At 41.1% G+C, this 27,233-nt stretch overlaps 1 protein-coding gene across 1 annotated transcript in view; it reads right to left on the reverse strand.

Moving 5' to 3' along the window:
* LOC145397120 (uncharacterized) overlaps window positions 1–26,992 on the reverse strand; it is a 90,962-nt gene extending 63,970 nt beyond the window's left edge. Inside the window, exons 1-2 of the mRNA XM_080270320.1 lie at window positions 26,864–26,992; window positions 23,926–24,066 (exon numbers count right to left, since the gene is read on the reverse strand). Coding sequence (XP_080126446.1) covers window positions 23,926–24,066; window positions 26,864–26,992 — 270 coding nt within the window. The remainder of the gene's footprint in view (window positions 1–23,925; window positions 24,067–26,863) is intronic.
* Between the last annotated feature and the right edge of the window lie 241 nt (window positions 26,993–27,233).

Here is a 27,233-nt window from a genome sequence, read left to right on the forward strand (position 1 = left end):
ACCAGTTTGTGTGCAAAATAGAGATAATGACATTCTGAAATACGTTAGCATCGAGTAACACACAGGCATTATTTGTTTTACCATCTGATATCAAAAATTTATTTGCTGAATAGCTTCTGAGCTCAACTGTACAATTGACCTTTTTCGTAAGGGGGTCAGCCACAGCGATCCTGAGCATTTCTGTTATAGAGAACCATAATTTTTTACTCAGGAGGATAAAAGTTTGCAGTGATATATCTCCACTCATACTAGGTTCTAGACAGGTTGGAACTCCCATTGTCAATGGACATAGTTTGTCATAGATTACTGTTGTTTACCGCCAGCCACCAATGTCAATGACGTAGCCAAGGGGTGTAATTAGATAGAAAAGGTTATCTAGTTGTATCGTTGATGGGAGTGGCACCAGGAGAGAGTAATGGTGAGGCCTTGTAGGAGATGTCAGTGTAGGCCTTCTGTGTGCCGCTATCCTCTTTGTATTATAAGTGGGATGATGAAATAGGCCGATTGGAGTCAATGGAGTTTACTGTGAAACAGTTACTTGAATAAAAGTTAAAAGCATCGTGTGACCCGTGTTTGGTTAGCAGCAGTTTGTGCTAGCTGTGGTCCTCCTACTTTACTCCCACCAGGTGTTGCCCAAAGGGAGACAGTGACCAAGAGGCACTGGTAACACAGTATATTACGGAATACTGGCATAGAATATTGAAAAAAAATAATGCTCAATATGTTAAAAATTTAACTTTATTGCACTTTAATGAACATATCTCCGCTAATTATGAACAAAACTTTACTCATTAAGGCTTATTTCAAAGGAGAAACTTAGGAAATTTTCCTGTTCAGTCTAGGGTTTGCACAGTGCTGTATTGTTCACATATCCGTGAAGAGAGAAAGAGGTAAAAACACATTAAGGAAATAATCAGTGACCATACTATAGACAGTAGATAAATATCCAAGGAGCAAAATCATGTACTAACTCTGCAGCATAAAGCATAATAATAGATATGCCCTTCATATGGTTTGCTCACTATGTGTCCTTGAAAATTACAAAATAATGTAGATATTTGCCAAAATTGATAATATATAATGCATTTATGAACGAATTTGCCTAAATTTCAGTCAGAACACAGTCTTATAGTTTTTTACATTTTTGTTATATCGGCTTTAAGACAATACAGCTATCTAATTCGTTAACCACCCTTCCCTCTCCCCCCAAAAATAGATAACACTTTCAATAAAATAGCTCAGTTTATATCCAATTTTAACAAAACTTACTGTATGGTTGCAGAGAATGACCACAAGGAAATATTCTGCCTTTGACAGCAAAAAACAAAAGGTAAGTTCTCAGGGCTAGGTCATTCGTTGAAGTAGCAAAATCAACTTAGATCATTTTAATTTGGTTTACATCAAACTGAGGGGATGAGTTGAGAGTAATGCCGAAATGAAATGATTCATTTTTAACCCGCGGTGTCCCGTCGACGTTCTTAAACGTCCACACGTTTTGTCACTGCCAATCCCGTTGACTTACATAAACGTGAAAAAATTGCAAGATCCATAATTTGCACAATTTTCAAATTTCGTGAGTGATTTTTGGAACGTATACACGTGACACCTTCCTCTACAAGATGCTAGGCAGGGACAATGCCTTACCCAGCATGACCTTCTCCCCCCCCTGCATGCCATTGTCTCAGCAATTCACCTGTTATCAGTGACCTGGCCAGTATAGCCATGTCATGCCACGGTAAGAAATTCATGGCCAGAGTGATTCCCCAATCAATGACAATGTGGAGGACAAACTTTACATAGCATTAGAGGAAGAAACAGTTAGAAATGATGATCAGGTAATGTGGCAAAAAAAGGTCAGTATTAGTGAGTGAAACAATGCTTATAATGCCTATATTACTGCTTGAAAACCAATATACTCTCATACTACATATAAATTCGTACCAAGTAAATAAATAAATACCGTTTATGAGTGGTGTGAAATAGTTATCCTCCCATAGAACTCGTTTTCTTTGGTGCCAGCCTAATAGAAAACCCAGTAAGGTAAGGAGGTACTCCTACCTGCATCGAGTATTTAAAACCTCAGGTGAGCGATTTCTCTATGAATTTTCGATGTTTCTCACCAAAAGCGAAGGTTTGAGCCAAAAAAAAAAAATCCTAAAATGGTCGGGATTGGGGGGGGGGGGTCAGTGGTGGAAAAGTGGTCGGGATGGGGCGGGTTAAGAACACAATGTCAGTTTTATCCACACTTGTCAGAAAGGTATGAAAAAAAAATAAACTTTTGTTTTAGTACAATGGGTGAAAGGTCAAGTCCATAGTGCAAGGTTATCCATAAACGTTTTTATTCTATTTAGATCAAAGTTTGGGTAGGATCGAGGATAAGAAATTTTTTTTTAATTGTTTAGAACATTTTTTGAAAGCTACTCTCACAAGAAAGGTCAAAGGTCAAGGCCACAGAGCAAGGTCAACATAAACATTTTGATCTTATTTAAACCAAAATTTGTGGGTATGTTAAGGGTCAGGTATGTATGAAGCGATTAAATGTTTAGAACAATCAGGTAAAGTTCAGAGTCACAGGTCAAAGCAAAATTTTTATCCTTGTCTTACCTGTAAACAAAACAGCCAAAACTTTTTATTTAATTTCGGGTGGAACTTAGTGAATGAGGTGACGATCACCCAAAGGTCTTTTTTTTTTTTTTTTTTTTTTTAGAACAAAAGCCCAAAGTTCAGCAGGACATGGCAAAGTACTCTTCAATGATTTTTATCTGATGTATATTAAATTTTGCGGAAGATTTCACATTAACACAATCACATAAAATGCCATTATGAAACAGTAAGGTGACGTTCTACATTACAAGAAAATGCACAAGCTCTGTGGGTAAAGTAAATTCAAACAACTTTGATTTTATCATAACTAAAGTTGAAGGACGTGTTAAACGTTCGGCAAGAATAAATCAATTCGATTTTGGGAGTAGTCTCTCGTAGGTCGAAGTCGCAGTCAAGTATTCAGCCCATAGACCAGATGGCGTGCACAGGTTTTGCACATTAAGGCCTATAAGGAAATTAATCCATACAGAAAAGGATTTTTTTTTTTTTTATTCTTTCCTATATGCCTTTCAACATGTCTGAAGATGCATAATAGCAGAGAAGCAAATTTCTTCATATATGGGTTCCCTGTTGTCAGTGACATAGCAAAACGAGCTTGAATAACGAGTGTTAAATGTACAATTATGTGGGTAAAGTTTATTATTTTTGTCAATTTAAGTGCAATACACCTCAATCGACAATTTTTAAACAAGAAAATTAAAGCACAAAGGCTCCGAAAACCAGGTAAAACTTGGCTTACTTGAGAAGGAAAATTATGAGAATCAACTTAAGGCGTCCACACACGAGGTGTGAAAATTGTGGAATGATATCCTCAGCTCCACTGCATCCTTAATGTTTCCGAGAGAATCTGATCCCTCTGCTCATTTAACATTATTTTTTCACCAATACAATGAGAAGTATTGAGAAACGCCACCTAAATTACACCTACTTGCCTAGTAGTGGCGCCAACCCTTTCTTTCATTCATATAAATGACCTCCTATCTGTCACGCACAACCCAATACACTCTTATGCTGACGACTCGACCCTTCATAGTTCTTTCACATTTAGTACCTCCTTTACATAATTTGATACTATAAATTCCCAAATAAACACAGCAATTTCTCTGAACCAAGACCTTTCTAAAATTAATCAATGGGGACAAAAAATTCTGGTCTCATTTAATGCTCAGAAAACTAAATACATTAATTTCTCGAATAGAAAGAATCCCTCAGACTCACACATAATTTTAAATGATGTCAGTATTCCCATGTCCACTACAATTGATATCCTAGGTGTTACTCTAAACCCCAACCTAAGCTGGACAGCGTATGTTAAATCCCTTGCTAAAAATGCTTCTAAAAAACTGGGACTTATGTACAGAGTTCGTGAGTTCTTCACTGACGAGCAGATGGCCACAATATACAAAAGTCATGTGCGTTCTCAGATCGAATACTGTTCACCACTGTGGAGTGGATGTGGAGCGGTTGCATTGAGGCAGTTGGACAAAATTAAAAATAAAGCCATTAGATTAATCAATAGTCCTGCCATAACGCAGGACCTTCCTCCGTTATCAGTACGTCGAGATGTTGCTTCTTTAGCACTATTTTATCGATATTTTTACCGTAAGTGCTCTAACGAGCTGGCTTCAATTGTGCCTATCCTTCACATTTTCTCCCGAAATACTCGGGCAGCTGGGAGGCCAATGAACTCACACTCTCTCCCCCACAATGCAGAACCTCTGCTTATCAAAATTCATTTATCCCCAGAACTACAAGTCTCTGGAATTCACTTCCAGGGAGTTGCTTCCCACTTACATTTAATCCTCTCGAAATCCAATTGTTATAAGTATTTTATGAATGGAAGGTGCCTTTACGCACATGACCTTATTTTTTTCCTTTGTTTTTCCTTCCTCCATTCATTAAAAAAAAAAAAAAATGTGTACAATCAAACATAAAAGTATCGCTCAACTGAGGGTCGATTGTTGTGAAATGAGTGTGCTTTGCAGACACACCTGAATCAATAAACATGTTGCCTCATAAAATGTACCATCGAATATGAGACAGTTTATGTGATTTCGAGTCGTAATAATTGCCAAGGACAATATTTGCACTTATAATTACAAAGTGCCTCATAAGAGTAAATTACAATGCTTCATCCATGTTTCAGAATGATATGAGTGGTAAGATGCCAATCTCTTTTGTTTGGACATCTGCTGTAGTATTAATCATCTCCAAAATAACCATATTATGATGCTGAGCTCATTGTATCTGATCTTCTCCGAGCGAGCGAGCGATAACTGTACTGTATTAACTTAAATATTCGGAAGAAGTTCTAGGAGGACTTGGTTTCTCATTGAGAATACTTTTTCTTAACTCTCTGGCCGCTAATATTTTCCTACCTCCGAGAGGGAGAAATTGCCCAGTTCTTTTTCATGGGGATATTAACCTCCACCAAGAAGGTTATGTTTTCACCCCTGTCCGTTTGTTGGTTGGTTGGATGGTTGGTTTGTGAGCAAGATTACACAAAAACTACAGGACGGATTTCCACGAAACTTAGTAGAAGAATGGGCCTTGGCCCAGAGTACACACCATTAAATTTTGGTGAGGATCTGAATAAAGGTGCGAATCCAGGATTTTTTTTTTTTTTCACTTTCTTTATCAATGCGAGATGGGGCTTTGGCGGAGGTATGCGCTCTGCTGTGTGCCATTCTAGTTACTCTATTGATGGTATTGTTAGAGTTCATGGCCTTATAGCTGGGGAGAGCTGGAGATGATTGCTGCATGCTTATTGGCTAGTTGTTTATGAATAATCTCTTCCGAAATGGCTATTTTGCCATTACGAGCATAAATTGCTACTTACCATGTACAAGCTATATTTTTCTTCTGCTTGCTGTGAAAAAGTAACGGCTGAACAACCATCTTGCAACAATTCGGAGACAGTTTCATGGAGAGCTGGTGTGTGCAGAAGGTTTCCTAAAGAAGAGGAATGTTGTGAGAATTATAGTCACCCTAGTAATAAAAAACATAAATCAATGAAGGATTAAGTGTTACTGCAGCTAGTTTTTAACTGTACGAACTATTGCTGACTTCTTGTTAATAAAACTGACCATTGTGTCATTTTGTGCAACTGAAAAAAATTCTAAAAGCCAAAGTTGTCCGTCAGGCTTATAAGGTTTGAATTAAGTTCACCTGAATAAATTAACCTAGATTAGGCCAGCTTTAATAACCAACTGCTTCCACGGCAGTTAGGCATTGTGTTTTGGTAATTCAGAGAAGAAATATCATAAAATGTTGGACTTACCAGAACTATACTGCCATATTGCTCCTGACACTGAGGCTATGAGACACATGATGCTCAATTGCAGAAAACTCCTGTCTGTGAGCAGCATCTGAAATAGCCATATAATTTTCTGTAGGAAAAAAAATACTCTAACAAATGAAGTTTCTATATTGTATCCCATTCATTATATCTTTAAAGAATTCTGCTAATGTTTTACCCTTCAACCTTTCCATGGTAATCATAACTTTCAATGTCATGTCTCTCTATTATTGGCTTCTCAGCCCCTGTCACGAGTCGGCGCTATTAAGTATTTGAATAGACTCGTGACATTAACTTTGGTGGGAAACCGCGAATTCTAGTGAAATCCCAGTATTTATCGCTCATTTTAACCGCCACGTATTCACCCGATCGGGAGTATTTTCAGAAAAATTTTTCACTGTGTCATAAATTATCGTCTTTGTGCGCGACTTTATCACCTCTGCTGAGTACTTTGTTATGGGAGTGTTTCACTCATTCTAGCCGTTAGCAAGTGCGGCTTGACACTTGCCTCTCTCTCACGATTTGAAGGCAGTCAAGATTTGTGCGCTGTGGAAGCAGGTAGTGTGTGTGGCAGTGTCCTTCCTCAGCAATGACGCCCAGTTCCCGCCGCCGCCGTTGAATTCCAGAGGCTCAGTGTGTGCAGTGTCCTTCCTCAGTAACGACGCCCAGTCATCGGCTTAGTCCACTTTTCTGACCAGTATTCCTTTTCGTTTTTTTCCTAGGTTTAAGAGTTAGCTTTTGAGTGAGCGAGTGAGTGCGATTTCCTTATTTGAATTTATCTTGAGACTCATGTAACGTTAATTTAGTTTATTTTAGTCAATAAATTAACAGTTCTTTTTCTTGAGCTTAATGTAATGTAAATTCGTGTTTTATTTCTCCACGAGCTTATTTCACTTATAGCTCCTAGTTTGCATAAACGCTTTGCTATTCATAACTGGTACTTAGGCCAGTTCTTTTGTATTAAGCTTAAAATCCGCTGTGCAACCAGGAGTTAATGCATCAGCAAGAACTTGTTATCATTAATAGCATTAGTTATTGATTGTCAGGGTGGAGTCACTTTCTCCAAAGGCTAACAATACTAACAAACAGCAATTGTGAGGAATTAGTCTCTGCTGTGTACTGTTGAGAAAGTTTATAAATTCTCGTCCTTAGAGAATCGGCGAAGTAAGCCGGCATAAAGTAATCATTGCTTGATTTTCACAAGACAATTCATTGTCCTGTTCTCAGTATTATTGAATATTATCCTTTAATATTGCATATTCTTAAAAACCCCGTGACAATTGGCGACCTCATTCCAGGATATTAACTCCTACCTCTAAAGTTATTCACGAGATAATACTCACTCGTTCATACTTAGGTATTTATCATTAAAGTCTATAGGCACTCTCTTTATGGTGATGATTGATTCAGTTTTATTAATTTACGTAATAGTTTTCACAGTCAGTTGTTTGTTTAATTTTCTTTCTTTACCAGTTTAATTAGATAAAAACTGGTCACCACTAACCTGTGCCTATATTCTTTATTCTTGATTATTGGCATCTTTCTTTGCAAACTGCAGTCAGTACTGAGTCGCTAGTTTACTTAGACTGAGTCAGCGTCATGTCTACCAGCGTCTATGTACAGGAAGCCAAAGATATGGGGCTTACGGATCCAGAGAAAATAAAGGACTTTGTCCTCTTTCGGTTTAATTACGAACAACAACGCGAGAATGATGCTCATGAAGAGCGTCGAATTCAGCGTGAGGAACGCAAAAAGGAGCGCGAATACAAGCGAGAACAGCGCGAACACGAGCGGAAACAACGCAAACTTGAGTTAGAACACGAGCGAAAACAACGCGAACTCGAGTTAGAACATGAGCGAGAACAGCGTGAGGAACGAGAGAGAGAACGAAAACACGAACGTGCCGAGCGAGAAGCACGTGAAAAACATGAATTTGAAATGTTGAAGCTCAAACGAGATTCCTTGGTTTCAGACACATCTGGTGCAGCTGGCCCAAGCTCCACGAGTGCTATCCCTGCACATGTTTTGGTGACCCCACACATCAAGCTTCCCCCATACAAGGAAGGCGAGTGAATCGAGCCATACATAGCTCGTTTTGAAGACATGGCTCAACTTTACCAGCTGGATGATGCAGCTAAGCGGCTTCAGTTTCTTAGCCTGTTTGAGGGCCCTGCCCTCGATATTCTCCACAGAATTCATGGAGACAATCTCACGTATGAGATGATGAAGGCTGCACCTGTCAAAGCGTACGATCTCACAGTTGACGACACCAAGAGTCAGTTCATGAGGGCGCGTTTACAGGAAAAAGAGACTGCCGTTCAGTTTCTTGACCGGCTTACTGCTTACTTAGGTGAGTGGATGGAGAAAGATGAAACTCCTTCCACGTGTGAGGGGATAATCGACCTTATGCTGCGCATGCATCTAGAAAAGTAGTGGCCTACTGAACATATGGCTCAGCTTAAGATCTGCTAGGTAAAGGATGCCAGCCAAATGGTGGAGAAGGCTGACACATTCTTTACTGCATACAGGTATCAAACTCGCAAGCAGCATACCTGGAACAGGAAACCTGATAAATCTGGGAAACCATCTCAGACTGAACCCCAGCAACAAGGCCGTTCTCAGAATAATGGCCAAGGTCCAAAACCACAGAAGAAGGACTAGGGGAAAACACTCAGAAACCTGAGTGGAAGCGGTACGATAAGCAGAACCCTAACCAGCAGCAGTACCGGTATTTCAAGCAGCAGCAGGGCAAGGACAAACCACAGAACCCTCAGTCAGGACAATCAATTTTAGTGTATTAGAGGCAGGATGCAAATGCAGCTCTTATGCCACAACAAGCATACAATGGTGCAAACCCCACCAGTACAGGTACTTCCCCGCAGCTCACTAGTTCCCCAGCGACAGTGAACCGTCCTCCACATGTGGTCAATGCTCCAGCTCCTCAGATGGTGAGCACGACCCCTCAGGTATCAAGTTCTCAGGGCGCAACATTTGTTGCATTGTTTGTTCTGCAGTCTCACCAATGACTGGCTGCTACCTTCTCAGACCCTTCCACCAATAACACTGCCTTTCTTGTTCAGCCAGGGTTTGTGGGAGGTGTTTCTGTAAATGTCCTGAGAGATAATGGTTCCTCAGGTTGCTCTGTCAAGCAAAGTTTAGTTCGGCCCGACGAGTACATGGGTAAGCAGATCCAAGTTAGACTTATTGATGGGTCAGTGAGATTGTTCCCTGAGGCACGTATCCAGGTAGCATCTCATTTCTACACTGGCTTGACAGCTGCTGTTGTCATGCCACAACCCTTGTTTGACCTCATTATCGGCAACATACCGGGCGTCAAAAACAGTTGCGCCGTAGATGTTGCTACTCAGACTGCGGCTGTTGCAGTAACACGAGCCATGGCCAAGGCTCCGAATCGTGTTACCCCGTTGACCGTCGCAACGCCGTAAGATTTGATTCGTAGTCAGACGTTGTCCAAGAACAACAGTCTGACCCGACACTTGCCTCAGTGCATAAGAAGCTGGAGGGTAAAGTGATTAAGTATTCATGGGGAGGTCAAGCCAGGTTCATTTGCAAGCGAGGACGGCTATACCCTGAGTCACAAACACCCCAGGGCGAGGTTCAAATGCAGTGCATCGTTTAAGTATTGCCGGGCAGTGTTCGAATTAGGTCATTGTTCAGTCATTGGAGGTCACATGGGTCAAAAGAAAACCTTTGACTGCATCCATGCTGACTTTTTCTGGCCAGGAATGGGGCAGGAAATAAAAAGACTTGTGCGTTCCTGCGATGTCTGTCAGCGTACCACTGACCGGGGACGTGTCCGTCCTGCGCCATTGAAACCAATGCCTGTAATCTTTGAACCGTTCGAGAGAGTAGCAGTTGACATTGTTGGGCCAATCTCTCCTAGGGCAAATGATGGATCAAGATATATCCTCACTATTGTTGATTTCAGCACACGGTGGCCTGAAGCTGTGGCCCTTAAGAATATAGAGGCCGTCACTGTTACTGAGGCATTGATCGAAGTGTTCTGTCGCATAGGTATCCCCAAAGAGGTCTTAACCGACCAGGGTTCACAGCTCACCTCTGCAATGATGAACGAAGAATTCAGGTTGTTGTCCATCCGAGGTCTGCGAACTACGCCTTATCATCCCATGTGTAACGGGCTGTGTGAGAGGTTCAATGGGACTCTCGAGAAGATGTTAAAGCATTTGGCCACCAAACAGCCAAAGGAATGGCCGCGGTTCATTGCTCCTCTTCTGTTTGGTTATCGAGAAGCCCTACAGCATTCCTTGAAGTTCTCACCCTTTGAACTGGTGAAAGGAAGGTCGGTCCGTGGACAACTTCAAGTCCTTCGTGAGTTATGGGATGATGAAGAACCCGACCCTGAAGTCAAGACCACCTACACGTAGGTCATTGATCTAGCTGACCGCCTCCAGTCGACGTGCGAGTTAGCTAAGGAAGAACTGATCAAGGTGCGTGAAGTTCAGAAAGCCTATTATGATAAGAAGGCAAAACTTCGATAGGTGCTTGGTGTTACTCCCCACTGCCCAGAACAAGTTGTTGGCGCAGTGGAAGGGTCCATTTGATGTAGTAGAGTGCATTTCAGACCTCAACTACATAATTCAGATGGGGAATCTTCACAAAAGGTTCCACATTAACATGTTGAAGGCTTATCATGAGTTGAACCCCGAGGAGACTGGTCTACAAGGACCTGATGATAGTGACCAGCCACTGGAAGAAACTGGGGCAGCCGCAGTGATCACAGCTGATGACCATGATGACGAGCCCTTAACCGTTCAGTCCCATCAGGAAGAGACTGTCGGAGATGTTTTACTTAACGCTGACTTAGCATTAGGTGATCAGAATGCCATAAGGTCACTGCTCTGTTAGTATCCTGATGTCTTCTCTGACCAACCTAGACTTGCAAAGGTTGATTGTCACAAAATTGAGTTGACCAGCGATATTCCTGTAAAGGTTAAGCCATATCCGATTCCCATGCAACTACTGGGGGCAGTGGACAACGAAATTGCTGACATGGAGATTGCAGGGATTATTGAAAAGTCCTCATCTCCTTACTGAAGTCCAATGGTAGTAGTCCGCAAGAAGGATGGTGGAGTCAGGATTTGTGGCAACTATAGTAGGCTCAATGCAATCACCAAAGAGGATGCTGAACCGATGGGTGACCACATTGCCATCTTCTCCAAGCTGGCAGGGTCACGATATTTCACGAAGCTCGATTTGGCGAAGGGATTCTTCCAGATTCCCCTTCACCCCGAGAGCCGTCAGTTCACTGCCTTTGCTACTCCTAGGGGGTTGTATCAGTATAAAGTCCTCCCATTTGGACTTACCAATTCCCCAGCAGTATTCAATGTGCCATGAGACAAGTGCTCCATGGTATTGTTGGAGTAGAGATGTTCGTTGATGATGTCCTCGTTCATCCCACCACATTGGAGGAGCACCTCAGACTTTTGGAAATTGTCTTCAGTAGACTCCAGAGTTTCAACATGACTGTGAAGCCTAGCAAATGTAAGATTGCTCACAGTGAGGTGGAGTTCCTCGGACATATTGTTGGTAACAATCGCTGCAGGTGTCAGGGTGACAAGATCAGGAAGGTTAGAGAAGCCCCATGACCCATGACCAAGAAACAGGTTAGGGCATTTCTTGGCCTAGTGGGGTATTATAGGAGTTATATTCCCAATTTTGCCCTCATTGCCCAACCGTTCTACGAGGTGCTATGGAAATAAACTCCAAACACCAATGACTAGGGAGAAGCGCAAGAGAGATCTTCTGTCACCCTTAAGAACATGTTGTGCAAGGAGCCTATCTTGCAGTTGCCTGATTCCAACAAACCTTTCATACTGTGCACTGATACTTCACAAGATGGAGTAGGTGCCGTATTGATGCAGGAATCAGAAGGTGGAATCTTCCTAGTGGCATACCACAGCCGTAAGCTAAAACCCGCCAAGAGGAATTACAGTACTGTTGAGAAGGAACTCTTGGCCGTGGATGATGGTGTTAAAAAGTATTATTATTATTTATATGGAGCACCATTCACTCTGGAAACTGATCATATGCCACTCACTAGTCTCAGCACGACCAAGACAGCTAATGCAAGATTGACACGCTGGACACTGTCTTTACAGCAGTTTAACCTTGTCGTGAGATACATCAAGGGAAGTGATAACGTAGGTGCAGACATGATGTCTCGCCTGCTAACTGCTGACTAACACGGGTAACTGTTGTATGCTGGGTTCCGTAAGATGGGCGTCCTCAGAGATTTGAGTAATCCAAGGACCAGCCTGGTTCCCAGTTAAAAGTACCAGTAATTGCTGACGTCTTGCCCGTTGGTCCCACAGGACACATTACGTTCAGAACTTGTATATACATGTATACCACAAGTTAAGGGGGAAGTTTGAGAACCCTGCAGAGACAGTCCGAGGCTGTGTATGAATTACCTTGTGGAACGTCTCAAGCTGTGGGCCTCTCTGAGGATTCCCGGAGAATGCACAATATCCACACGAGTGTTCACACCCACGGTGGGTGTTAAAACGTGACCTGCCTGAGACTGCGTAGCGGTTCTCAGCTTCCTGTCATTAATCATAAGTGTAGAGTTAGGTTAACCAGTAAACTGCCCATTCTAAGAGATCTGAGCAATTCAAGAACTGGCACGTTTCCTGGTTAATAATGTTAGGTTAACTAGTAAACTGACCGTTCTAAGAGATTTGAGCAATTCAAGAACTGGCACGTTTCCTAGTTAATAAGTGTTAACCAGTAAACTATAAGGGTCCTGAGAGATTTGTGAATCCTAAGACTATGTTTCCTGGTTAATAAAGACATAAATACTGATTGCTAGGCAGAGACAGAGAAATACACTTTTGATGATCCATCTTGATTCCTTTCGCAGGTGCACCTGGCGGGTGCAGCATTGCCAAGCAGAACAGCTGATTGTCCCTGACGCATGCTGTCGCCTCTTCTCTTCTGTCTCGTCGTCATCATTTATTATTGATTTGCATTATGTAATTTTACATGTAGGTACAGTAACACCACAACTGTCACACCTTCACCGTGTATTACATACATTACGCTACATAACAATTAGTTGTTAATGTAAATGTTGCGAACTTTTCGCTCAGTTTGACCTGAGTACAGGATTTTTCACTGTCGTCACGGAGTTTTTCCCTCAAGCTTGCTTCTATTAACGTAAATACAAGGTTTTTTCGCTCACTGGCGACTGTGACTTTCTCCTGTAGCAGGATAGCACACACACACCACAGTGTGAATCTTGTGTGACTGAGTTAGAATTTATATGTATGTATATTGAATTTTTTTTTTCCTGAAAAAAAAAAAAAATTTGATGGGGCGTAATGTCACGAGTCGGCGCGATTAAGTATTTGAATAAACTCGTGACATTAACTTTGGTGGGAAACCGCGAATTCTAGTGGAATCCCAGTATTTTATGCTCAGTTTAACCGCCATGTATTCACCCATTAGGGAGTGTTTTCAGAACAATATTTCACTGTCATATATGATCGTCTTTATGCGCGACTTTAGAACCTCCGCTGAGTACTTTGTTATGGGCGTGTTTCGCTCATTATAGCCGTTAGCAAGTGCGGCTCGACAATTGCCTCTCTCTCATGATTTGAAGGCAGTCAAGATTTGTGCGCCGTGGAAGCAGGTAGTGTGTGTGGCAGTGTCCTTCCTCGGCAACAACGCCCAGTCCCCGCCGCCGCCATTGAATTCCAGAGGCTCAGCGAGTGCAGTGTCCTTCCTCAGTAACGACGCCCAGTCATCGGCTTAGTCCACTTTTCTGACCAGTATTTCTTTTCGTTTTTTCCCTAGGTTTAAGAGTTAGCTTTTGAGTGAGCGAGTGAGTGCGATCTCCTTATTTGAATTCATCTTGAGACTCATGTAACGTTAATTTATTTTATTGTAATCAATAAATTCACAGTTCTTTTTTTTGAGCTTAATGTAATATAAATTCGTGTTTTATTTCTCCACGAGCTTATTTCACTTATAGCTCCTAGTTTGCATAAACGCTTTGCTATTCATAACTGGTACTTAGGCCAGTCCTTTTGTATTGTGCAACCAGGAGTTAATGCATCAGGAAGAACTTGTTATCATTAATAGCATTAGTTATTGATTGTCAGGGTGGAGTCACTTTCTCCAGAGGCTAACAGTACTAACAAACAGCAATTGTGAGGAATAAGTCTATGCTGTGTACTGTTGAGAAAGTTCATAAATTGTCGTCCTTAGAGAATCGGCGAAGTAAGCCGCCATAAAGTAATCATTGCTTGATTTTCAGAAAACAATTCATTGTCCTGTTCTCAGTATTATTGAATATTATCCTTTAATATTGCATATTCTTAAAAACCCCGTGACAGCCCCCTTTAGCTCGATGATGGACTTGAAGCTTTCAACTGTTAAATTCAGCTTATTATTGGACTTTCGAGCCGGAGGGGCTATATTCGTACACAATATATCCCTTAATAATATCTAAGATGAATGAAATCCTCTGGTGGCAGCAAGACCAAATTACACAAAGCAAAACTACGCAACCCCCCTCTACATCAGGACATACTATGAAAATTACAGACTCACAGCAAGCAGATACAGTATGAATCCATGGAACGGTTTTCGGAACAATAACAGAGCCATAAAAGGTTTACCTATAATACTCCCAGAAGATGGATGACGAATTCTCATAACCTTTCATCATCACCGATAAACCGAACAAAACTATTCATCTCGAAGTAATTCAGATAAACCACTGTCGGCCCTAACAAGGAAAGGACAACTCTGACAGCAGCACCCATCCCTGCTGTAATCTAAGGGTAAGAAATAGTTCTTTAGGTGGCTTGGACCCCGCAGATATGCTGACGAAAGAGTGGTTTGGGTGGAAGTTTACCATTATTCTCGTTTTATCTTTTCTGGCAAAAAAAAAAAAAAAAAAAAAAAAAATGGCATTCCAAACTAGCGTTCCCATTCTCGAGGAACCACCTCCCACCTTGCGTAACAACTAGTCCAAGAAGGTCCTCCATTGCGCAGAATTTTTTTTCCCTAGTTAAAAAAGTAAATAATCATGCCTGTGCATGTCAGCATTTCCCAGGACCTCTGCTCACGTAGGTAGGTGATCCTTTGGCTTTGCATCCTGCGTGAATAGTCTGAATAGTTGTCTAATGCTGTACAAAAAATTTGATATATAAGAAAATGAATATATATATATATATATATATATATATATATACTCTTATATACCATTATATGTATGGCCATGCATATCACCATTGCCCATAACCCTCTAGTGCTGCCCTATATCCTCTGTACAGGGTGGTTTTAATTGGTTCTTATCTGTCTATCTATATACCTAGGCTGCTTCCTCCAGGTAAGGGGAGGTAGCCGAGATAGGACAACACACTTCCAATTTACTCATCCACTCAAACGCATTCATTCACATCTTAGGCCCAAGGGGAGAAGGGACAGATCCTCACCGTACCACACCGCACAAGGGTCAACAGTGCAGTGCAATCAGTAACACCCACAGGGCCCTGGTTTACCCCTGCCACATCATAATATATCCATTCCCTTATCTGCACCTGACCTGATCAGCTGATCAGACCAATGCAGGAGAATATCCCCTCAGGGCTGTATCATCATCTGTTCATTCACAATTTCTCTCCATTCATTTCTATCACGCACAGTCATTCTTCCTTGCTCAACAGACATCCCTCTCACATCCAACGCTCTCTACACACTGTCCATCCATCCTATTCGTGGTCTTCCTCTCCGCTTTACATCTCTCACATCAGATCTAGTTATCTTTTTCACTAATCGCTCATTATCCATTCTCTTCATATGCCCAAACCATCCCAACACCCTCTACTCAACTCAATCAGCCAACTTCCACACAACTCCAGTTCTCCTTTGCACTTCATCATTTCTCACTCGATCCATACGCGTCACTCCACACATACTCCTTGGACACCTCATCTCCATTACATTTAAACTTTTCCTCTCTGCTACACCCATATTCCATGTTTCAGCCCCATATAATGCAGTCGGTACCACAACACCCTCATACAGCCTTCTCTTTAAATCCATTCTAAGTAAGCGACATCTAAATACTGTACTTTTTTCATTCCTCCTAGCACCTTTCCTAGTTCATTCATTCTAAACTTCATTTCTGCATCTATTCCTCCATCCACAGCAGCATATGACCATAAATACTTAGAACATTCTACCTCCTCAAGCAACTCACCATTCAAAACTATATTCATCCTTCTACCATCTGCCAACCTCGTACACTTTATCACTTTACCCTTATTCTCATTTACTTTGAATTTCCTCCTTCACACACTCTTCCAAACTCCTCTACCAACTCTCTCAATCTCTCCTCTGAATCAGCCACCAGTGCAGTATCATCCTCAAACAGCAGCTGCTTCAGATCCCACTCTCCACCATCAACATTCACCAGACTTAGACCTCCACCTAACACACTTGCATTCACCTCCCTTACAAGATCATCCATATAAGTATCAAGCAACCAAGGCGACATCACACATCCCTGCCGCAGCCCCACTCTCACGGGAAACCAATCACTCACAGTATTTCCCACTCTTACACACGCTGTACTATTTACATAAAAACTTTTCACTCCTTTTAGCAACCTACCATCAACTCCATACAATCTTAAAACAGTCCACAAAGCCTCCCTATCAGTTCTATCATACGGTTTCTCTAAATCCATGAACGTCCCAAACACAACCTTACCTTTCGCTAAATACTTTTCACACACCTGTCTCACAGCGAACATTTGATCCACGTATCCCCTCCCTCTCCTAAAGCCACACTGCTCATCACCAATCACTCCCTCTGTACCCTCTCTAACTCTCATAATTAACACTCTAGCATACACCTTACCTACAACACTCAACAGATTTATACCCCTAAAGCTAGTACTATCACGAGCACTAGTTTCTTACCCTCCTGGCGAGAGTGAAGTCTAAGTCCCGGTTGCAAACGTGCCACGCATTCAAACATTAGCCGGTCCATAGTAATCGGTTAATGCTTCATGGGATTCGGCAGGGCTCTCTTCCCTCAATATTACTCTCATCTCTCATCGCCACAAACAACATAGAATTAGTTACTGTATGTAAAGTGATTCCCACATGCGTTTCTTTCAGTGTATGCATTACTGTTTATATGTAATTCTCGATACCGTTATAGGTCCCCTTTCAACACATTTTCGGTCTCATACTCTAAAGCATCTGTCTCAGGCGTCCTACTTTCGAACCACGAAACTTATTTCACAGTGGCAGTGGTTAACAAGAGGATGATATAAGAACATCCTTTAAAAGTCGTTATAACTATTCATGCCAGCGTGAAAGAAGCTGAGTCCAAGTGAGTGAATGACTCTGTCGCACTGAAACATATCTGATCATTGTGAAGCGTCTGTGTTCATTCGCCTGGTCCAAGTGAGTGAATGACTCTGTCGTACTGAAGCATATCTGATCATTGTGAAACGTCTGTTTTCGTTCACCTGATCTGTCTCCGACAGTGACTTCGACCTTGCTGTCGTCAGGGGCGTAAAGAAACTAATCCTCGTGATCGTACATTCATACTTATCAATACAACGGGACCACACAAGCACTTCCCCAGTCAATTGACACCATACATTTCACAAAGCACACATTTAACAATCTTACTAACCAGTCAACAATAGTCACTCCACCACCTTTCAGGCATTCCACAGCACACCCATCCATACCTGCAGCTTACCCTGTTTTCATCTTCTTTACTGCCTCCTGCAGTTCCTCCTTCGTGGTCAAAGAATCATTCAACTCTCCCTACAGATTTATTCCTTGCACCCTTCCATCTGCCCCAGTCTCATCCTCCCTTTCCTCCTCTGCATTTAACAATCTTTCAAATTACTCCGCCCATCTCTTCCTGACTGCATCAATCTCAATTAACATCCATCCTCTGCTTTTACTCGCTCTTCCTTCCCAGACTCTCCCTTTCACACCCTTTGCACCTTCTTCCGAAACATTTTCTTATTTTGTTGATAAATCTCAGGCAACCGCCTACCTCACCTCTACTCTGTCTAGAGAGACGTTCGCCAAAGTACATGACTGCATACTCCTAGGTAATAACTTTTCGCTCGAGTCATGGTGCACATTCGTTTTCCAAGGTGAAACAAAATGAAAGTAGCCATACATACGAGCATATCCCAGTTCCCTATAGGCAGTCCCCCTACAGAGAATAACCCTTGATTGTCTCATTCTGCCTAAATCCTCGTTCATTTGCAGGTTCACCACTGTGCATAAGTTCATGAAGACTATGACCTTGCACACTGCCGCTGACAGTAACACCTAAGAACCGCTCCTTGGCACGAGAGAGAGAGAGAGAGAGAGAGAGAGAGACAGACAGACAGACAGACAGACAGACAGACTAACTGACAGACAGACAGACAGAGGTGTGTGTGTGTGTGTGTGTGTGTGTGTGTGTGTGTGTGTGTGTGTGAGCGCGCGCGCGCACCTTTAGAGTTCTCTCGTATTTTTTCCCCTAAGAAAACGAAATATAGAACTTCACGCCGATTTGGCTATAAGCTGGGTGGAACCACTGAAGATCCATATTTACACCCGGATCAGGGACGAGATTTGCTATGAACATGACAAGGATTAGTGGAGTAGGTGGGTTGACCTTCGCGAGTTCCAGGTTATTGGCAGGATAGGACCAGTGAAGATTCTTCCGAACACTCGACACCAGGGAAAAAATGATGTTGCCACAGCACTCCTACCCCCACCCCTCACCCACCCGTGCTTCACTGACAATGGCAAGAGTAACTGGAGTTAATCTCAAGGTGGCTGAGTGATGTAAATGGGAGGGGTTTTACGTAAGATAATATTTTACACAGAGATAGACCTTCATCTGAACCAGACTCAGGCCAGTCTGTCCGACTGCCTGGAAATGATGCCTGAATGGAGGCTCTAGAGTCAGCATCAACCAAGGACAAAGGCCTTGGCCTCAAAGACCCCCACATGTTCAGTTTTTCCCATACAGGCCAGTATATGCAGCAGAACAGACATGCAACCCTGAGCGCGAATGGGATCCTTTGGGCAGGATTTGACTCCCACGAGACGGGGGGTTGTGTATATATATATATATATATATATATATATATATATATATATATATATATATATATATATATATATATATACTGGAAGAAGAAGCAGTGGTTGGAAGATATTCAGGGAGCTCTTGCCTCTCCTGACATTGAGAGGGCTCTCCCTACATGCTAAGGGGTCTTTGTATGCAGCATGTGTTAGGAGTGTAATGCTGTATGGCAGTGAGACCTGGGCAGTGAAGGAGGAAGATATTCGCCGGCTCAGACGTACAGAAATGACAATGATTAGATGGATGTGCAGTGCATCCCTGCGTCCAAGGCCTGGAGGGGCTGGGTTTACAATGGAAGAGTTGAGAGGTAGGATGGGACTGGAGTGTATTGGTGTTGTGATGAGGAGAGGTAGATTGAGGTGGTTTGGACATGTGGAGAGGATGGGGGATGATAATTGGGTGAGGAAGGTGAGAAGTGTTAATATTGGGGGTGGGGTTATGAGGGGTAGACCGAGAAAGACATGGGACGAGGTCATTAAGTGTGACCTTAGGGTTAAGGGACTGAACAGGGAGGCTGCAATGGATCGTGCAGCGTGGAGAGCCGCCATTAGGTGACCAAGGCCGACACATGCAAGCATGTTGGAGCCTTTAAAAACGAAACGAAACGAAACGATATATATATATATATATATATATATATATATATATATATTGGAAAGTGTGTCTGTCCTTCACAGTGGACCCTTCAAAACAATACTAACTATAGTGGTGATACTGGTGATGGTGCTAGTGATAGTGACTGTGATGGCATGGTAGTATTCATCGTGGTTGAGATAATGGTGGTAGCGATGACAGTGATGACTGAAGATGGTGGCAGTGATGACTGATGCAGTGATGGTAGTGGTTGTGATATTTCAAGTAATGTTAGTGGCAGTTGTGATACTCCTTGTATAATATATTTTTAACTTAAGAACACGAAAGTTTGCGCAATAGTAGACCTCCAGCCAGATCAGGTGTTAGGCTGATGCAAACTCTCCTCCAGTTTAACCAATTATTCTCTCTCCGTAGACAAACTTACTCAAATGACAGCATAACTCTTCAAGAAACTCTCACTTTACAAGCTGGAAGAAAGAAAATGCATGCTAGGTCGTTGACCGCAAGGCCTGTGTTATGGCATGAAACAGTCAAAGGTGTAAAAATAGAGGCCATGATGGGAATAGGAGAGGGTTTTAATGGTCAGTAGGAATGTGGCATAATTATGTACCCTTTGAATACAGGTGTTGTGGGAATAATTCTTTGACTGCAGTGAATGTTACCCTGTATTTCAAAATATCTTTTACTACTGAATGTTTGGTATGGGTCGGGGGGGAAAAACAGCACAGGGGACAAAGAGGTCAGTGAGATGAGGTGGAAGTGTGGTGGGTGAGGCTGTGGCATGAAAGAATACCCTATTAAATGAGTGCTGTAAGATTAATGGTTTTACTGCAAAGAAGGATTATTTCAAAGTTCACTCCAACAAAAAAGTCGACAAAACTAATACAAACTCGTATTTTCTGTCACATATACCTGCAGCCTTGGGCGTAGGTAACAATGAAACTACATTCACAATGGAATCATTTAATCTCATATTTTTGTCATACACCGAACTGTCATTATGACTGCCGTAAATTGGTCTATGTAACATAATACTAAAAAAAAAAAAAAAAAAAGAGAGAGAGAGAGAGAGAGAGAGAGGGAGAGAGAGAAAAAAAAAGCCGGGAGGGGGGTCAGGAGCCAGTCTCGTATTACTCTCTTCGGTGACTTGGGACTAGATGCGAGGCTACAGAATAGTAAAACATTTAATGGTAGGCGACTGACCGACGTTTCTACGTCCCTCCATCTGTATCAAATTGGAACAGCTGAGCGTACGGCAAAGTCCTACATGACTATGGTAGTACTAATCCCCTAAGTATATCAACATATTTCTCTAACACATTTATTTTTCCCTTTTGTCCAATTATTCACCTACAGAAAATCTTTACAAATAAAATACCAAGTATACCAGACATTCTGAAAGAGTTGTTACCTCCAACAAAGAAGCTCGACGGAGGTACTAATCCCCTAAGTATATCAACATATTTCTCTGAGACATTTATTTTCCTTTTGTCCAATTATTCACCTACGGAAAGTCTTCACATATAAAATACAAGTATACCAGACATTCTGAAAGAGTTTTTACCTCCAACAAAGAAGCTCGACGGAGGTTATTTATTCACGTGTGTCTGTTCCTCTGTTTGTGTACAAAATGTTTCAAAGTGATATTCAGATTTAAATGATATCTGGTGATAGGTGTGGAATGGGTCAAGGAAGAATTGATCAGATTTTGAGGTGGATCCAGATTCGAATACAGAAATAAATCGTAAATTTTATTGGCGTTGGTGGAGATTTTCACTTTGCGAGACTGTACAAGGGTAGTCCATGACCATGACTTCACAATGTCAAACGGTAGCTTATTCGTTTGGTATGAAGGAATTACAACAGTAAGTAAGACATTTTATTGGCAGTGGCACAGGAATGCATTTTCTTTGTCCTTTCTAGTTAATAACGTGAGCTTTGGAATTATTAAATATTATATCATCAAGTTACTATGGCATTTAGAATTGCGTTGGAGGTTCACAGTAAGCAATGGCAAATTGGGCAAAAGGGGAAAGGGACAGAGCAGCATGAGTCCTATTCATATTTTCTGTGCCCATACAGGTACACCAAATCTATTTCATCCTCCAATCCGTTCACTGCCCATCACGGACGAGCACATATCCACGCAAGAATACGTACGTATACAGTATTACACACACACACACACACACACACACACACACACACACACACACACACACACACACGTAAACAAATAAACACAGACCAACGGTGGCTTCGCTGAGATAACTTGTAAACTAATAATTCTGTTCAAAGTAGGCAGTAACAATATGCAACCCCAGAAGCCACTATCTGTTAGAGGTACTTTACTGTCTTCGGTTTCCATACACTAATCATAATTGAAATGTGTTTGTTCTGAGCCTCTCTGTGTTATATTTGGAGTCTATTACTGTATCTTATAAAAAATATATAAATATAGGCTTCCACAACAAACTACTGTCAATGAATAACATGGTGTATGATTTACTTATTTGAATTATATTATTTTTATGCTAAGATTTGGAAATGAGGAAATCTGTACACATCTCATCTGAGATGTGTATGAGGCCGGCGTTCACAGATCTAGGTCTGCAAAATAACACACTATTCCTTCCTTTCATACTTTCAACATTACATCGCCTTACCACACCATCACCTTCCAATTTGCAGCACACCCATTCATGAATCATTTATTTATTTATTCCTTTATTTATCACAATCAGAAATGCTGAGTATAAACTTCTGGTGGCACGACAGTACTTTCAGGAAATTCAGTCATTCCGTAAGCACTGTAAAAACATGAATACGTTTGAAGACATGCTGGGAAAACTTCATATCAGTGTATTGTACAATACTACTCGTATTCTTAAAGGTACACTGGTGCAAATACATACACACATTAATCACTGTAAAAAATATCATGTTCCCGTTATCATTCTAGTAAACTGAAAACACTGACATTATGTATACCCGTCGCACGCACGCGCCTCAGTGTGTGTGTGTGTGTGTGTGTGTGTGTGTGTGTGTGTGTGTGTGTGTGTGTGTGTGTGTGTGTGTAATAAAGGAAGTGAATGTTAAGCTCATCGAACCCGTTCTCTTGCTTTTTTTTAATTGACTGGTAATAAAATACCATACTCCATTATCTTACTGAAGAATAGCGTAATGATTTGTACAGTCCTGTTACACCCTTCCTTTTCTCCTATCCATTTACTTGTTCTAATATGTACTGCAAGAGACTTGAGAGTTACGTAATCGAAGTAACATTTAGATAATACTACCTAAGGGATGGTTTAACGACATGTCGAATAGAAATATCGTAGATTAAAAAAAAAAAAAGTCGCTGTTAAAGAAATTACAATCCTTAAACTATTCCCTGTCCCAGGAGGGATTCGAATCCATGTCCACTGTAACAGCAGACAAGCTAACACCACAGAGTATCCTTTTTAATTTTTCCACATTTTTTTTTTTTTTTTTTTTTTTTTTTTGCATTTGAGGCTATTATTTTATGTCTTTACCAGTTTAACTGATTTTTTTTTTTTTTTTATGGCCAAATAGCTTTAGACCGCCCTTTCATTTTTCAATACAGACCTTATTGAAGGCATAAATCGGGTGAATGGCCAAACTACACTAACACAAATTTTGCAATACTGTATTCTTGTATGTTCATAAACCCTCACGGAAATTTGTGTGAAACCCATTTAACAGTCAGCTAGAATGGTGGCAGTTTTTAATTACTGTTGCATTACCGCTAAGTTTTGCACCAAATGTGAAGACAGTATGGAAACTTGAAGAATGAGAAACTCAACACTCAGCAGGGAAGTATCCACATATACGTAGCCTAAACCTTAAAGATGTATACAAAAACGTTATATATTTAGAAGTAGTCTTCTGTATGACAAGACCAAGAATAACTTACGGCAAATCTGTGATGCAGTTGTACCGTCACACGGTACAAATCTATAACAGCAGATATTTTCGAATAATTACCAGTATGATGAAGCAAAGTCATCGAAGAATGTAACTTGCGCCAATTATGATTTGCAGTTCAATCAGATTACATATTAAATATCAACAATGATACATTTTTATAATATAATCTGCCACACGACGAACGCATGACATCGATCCAAATAGCTTGGGCCAAATATGTTCTGCTGTTGGTTCAAGAGTTTCCATATCAAAGCTTTAGTGACACATGGTCGAGTGTTGATGTTGCCCTCAATCCTCCACCTGCGTACCCATCTATTAACGGTGGCCACGCTGGCTCCCGTTTCCCTGGCAATGGACTGCATGGACTTGCCCCCCAACCACAACGACACGAACCGGACACGCTCAGCTATGGAAGTTGGTCGGTACAGCCTGTGGTGCTCCATTACTCCCTGTGTGGAGTTAAAGTGTACGTCTCAGCTTTATTGAACTTAATACTGGTTTTGTCTTACTCTAACACATGCTTAAGAAATAAAGTATCAGTATAGAGGCATAACAAGGGAACCTCAGTTATAATAGAAAGGTGACTATATTACCCACTTTGAGCCCAGTGTCACCTAAGGGTGACTTTTCAACCCATTTTCAGTTCTGAATAAGGAAGAATCCCAGGGTAGGGATGTTTGAGCCTCTCGACCATTAACAGATAGGTGAAGCACGGTACACTGGTTACCTTCCTACATAATTCACTACAACCACAGCCTTTTGAGGGATAAATACAGATTCTTGCTCATTTTTTTTTCTGAAAGGAACTGAAAATTCCCATTAAATATGATATTCTCTTTTGTTTAAATTTTCAAGCCAACAATCAAACTATCCTAGTTTAGATCAGCTATCATATCTTATAGTTCCTTCACGGATGCACCTAAATAAACTAAATCGTCTACACATATTGTTTATTATTGTTCACCTCTAGGAATGAAGTGAATAACCTTCCTGATGTGTTGTCTCCTTGTCTTGCCAATCCCCTTTATAAATAGATATTTTCCTTGCTGTCCGTAGGAGGTTTTATAATCGCGGTGCTACCTCTAGAAATATCCAGAATTTTAAAATAAATGTATTCCTATACCTCATACTCAAATTCTTCTCTGCATCGCTTTAGTTTCAGTTAAAACAAACGACATTCACATTGGTCTCTTGTATTCTCTATTTTTATCAAACATTTCATTAAGGGCATAGATATGGTCTACCGTTATCACTACAATGTCTGGACTGTTCTCTTTGGTCATTTTCATATAGAGTAAGACTGTTTCATGTTGAAATGATTATTAAAAGTTTGCACTTAATTAGGGAAATTTAGTGTATTTTGTATCGCCACCTTATTCTGAAACAAAAGAAATAGGCACGATTTTTAATTATCAGGATTTTTTTTTCTAAACATTTTTTAAAATTAATTGTCAACTAATGGAATGCACACGCATCCGTATTAAGATTCATAATGAAACCATCATTTTATTTTGCTTTGCCTGCCTTCATTTCTCTCAAAACATTATTTCGTTCTATGTAATCCTTAGGATTAATGTATCTACACCTTCTGGATCTTAAACTGACTCTTCAACTACGACATTGTTGCCATACACTTTTGCATGAAACTCTTCCGCTGTTTTGACTGCTTTATTTCCGTTGTAATAATTTATGGGTAGCCCAGCGAGTGTGTACTAATGAGTCATTAAATCTCAAACCCTCATAAACACTGACACTTCTACTCAGACGACATTACTGACACTCTCTGCCTCTCGCACAATCACTCTCGTGCGCACACTCTCTCACATTCAGTCTGTAAGATGTAAGGGGAGATGCTTGGACACGAAGACACAGTAGTTGAAACAGAAGAAAAAACTAATAGTGTATCTGCCCCAGTGTAGAGTACAACTCTCATGTGTCGGGACGCTCCCCACATACAGCTCTTCTCAGTAGGGTGGAGTCAAAGGCTTTTCGTCTCATTAACTCTCCTCCTCTTACTGGCTCCCTTCAACTTCTGTCTCTTCGCCGCACTGTTGCATCTTTACCTCTTTTCTATCGCTACTTCAGTGGTCACTGCTCCTCTGAACTGTCTGCTTGCATTCCTCCAGCTCTACAACGGGCGCGTAGCACCCGTCTAGCAGCAAACTCTCATCCCTTTTCAGTCTGGCTCTCTAATGCAAGAGTTAGCTGTTACTCCCAGTCCTTCATTTATACAACGAGTCAACTCTAGAACTGTCTCCCTCTGCCTATATTTCCTGCTAGCTATGATCCCCAGTCTTTCAAACGCAGTGTGTCCAGGCATCTCAAAATGATCGGATCTTGAGTTTGGCTCTCTCTTGTATTTTGTTTTTCTCTCAGAAGGAACAGTTATTGCGGGCTCATGGCCTTTGGTTCCTTCTTCCTAGCATTAAAAAGAAAAAAAAGTATGGTTTAGGTTACATGTTGTTGTCGGTGGTGAGTGTGAGGGTTTTTTTGGCGCATTGTTTTGTTTTTTTCCGTGGCATGTTATGTTTGTGTCTGTATTTTTGTGTGTGTATGCATTCAGGAAAGAACCCCTATGCTAAACTAAATTTCGACACATGTACTTACAGTAAGTAAGAATACTGTGTAGCAGTGTTTTCCTCAAGTTAGAGGGAACCATGAATATTCCGTGTTTGTTGCTCTGTCGAGCTTCTTGATGTTATCATAATTAACGTCACAATTGGTGTGAGGTTTTACACATACTTCAAGTACAGCCTTTCGCAGCTGAGTATGTTTGGTTTAAAGAAGGCGGGAACGTTGAGCCCCTGTGCTGTGCTTGTAGGGATGCCTTTCGCTGATACCCAAATGGAGGGCTTTGTTTTGTGCCCATTGTAGTTTGGACATTCGTGTTTTGGAGGCCATGTGGTTTGAGACTGGTGAATAATCTTGTAATGGTAGTGTCTTCATTTTGAGTTAATTTATCTGAGACAAGTTTTGGCAGGTCTTGTCATGTTTGAGATGGTTTTCCTTGAGGTGCCTGTGTATGGCTTGGGATGTTAATATATAACCTAAAATGTTGCACTTTTTTTTTATATTTTATATTTCCACGGATAATAGCCTACCTTAATTCCATTAATTATAACCCGTCTGACTTTGTTTATCTTTGTGTATAATTTAGTCTTCATAATTGCTCAGACTCATCACCCGTCTCTGAATGAGATGGTCATCCAAAGATAATGTATCATTTCATACTCATATTTGGGTTACCTCATCGGCATAGATTCCATAGAAGATGTTGAGCAACCGTGGCTTGAGGTTGGGGCACGTCACACATAATAGGAAAGATTGAAGCACCTCACTGTAATATGGAGAAATAGGTGATTTACTGCCCTTCATTATGACATTGGTCTTATGGCCTAACTTTGACCTTAACATGTGACCTTGATCTTCAGCTAAGTGCTCCCCAAATCGAATTTCTTCATTATACCCTGAACCAACCCTTCCACATTGTTTGGCCTATTTTCAGATCAAAACTGGTTTAGTTGACTGTTCTTTGTTCCTGACATTTCACCATTCCTGTGAACTTAACCTTGATGCGACTTGTCGAGATCGATTACGTTTGTCCCTTTCTTTTCTT

Source organism: Coenobita brevimanus, chromosome 40 (genome assembly GCF_032717465.1).
Source record: "Coenobita brevimanus isolate Jiangsu-jjx chromosome 40, ASM3271746v2, whole genome shotgun sequence".
In the NCBI taxonomy this organism is placed as follows: domain Eukaryota; kingdom Metazoa; phylum Arthropoda; class Malacostraca; order Decapoda; family Coenobitidae; genus Coenobita; species Coenobita brevimanus.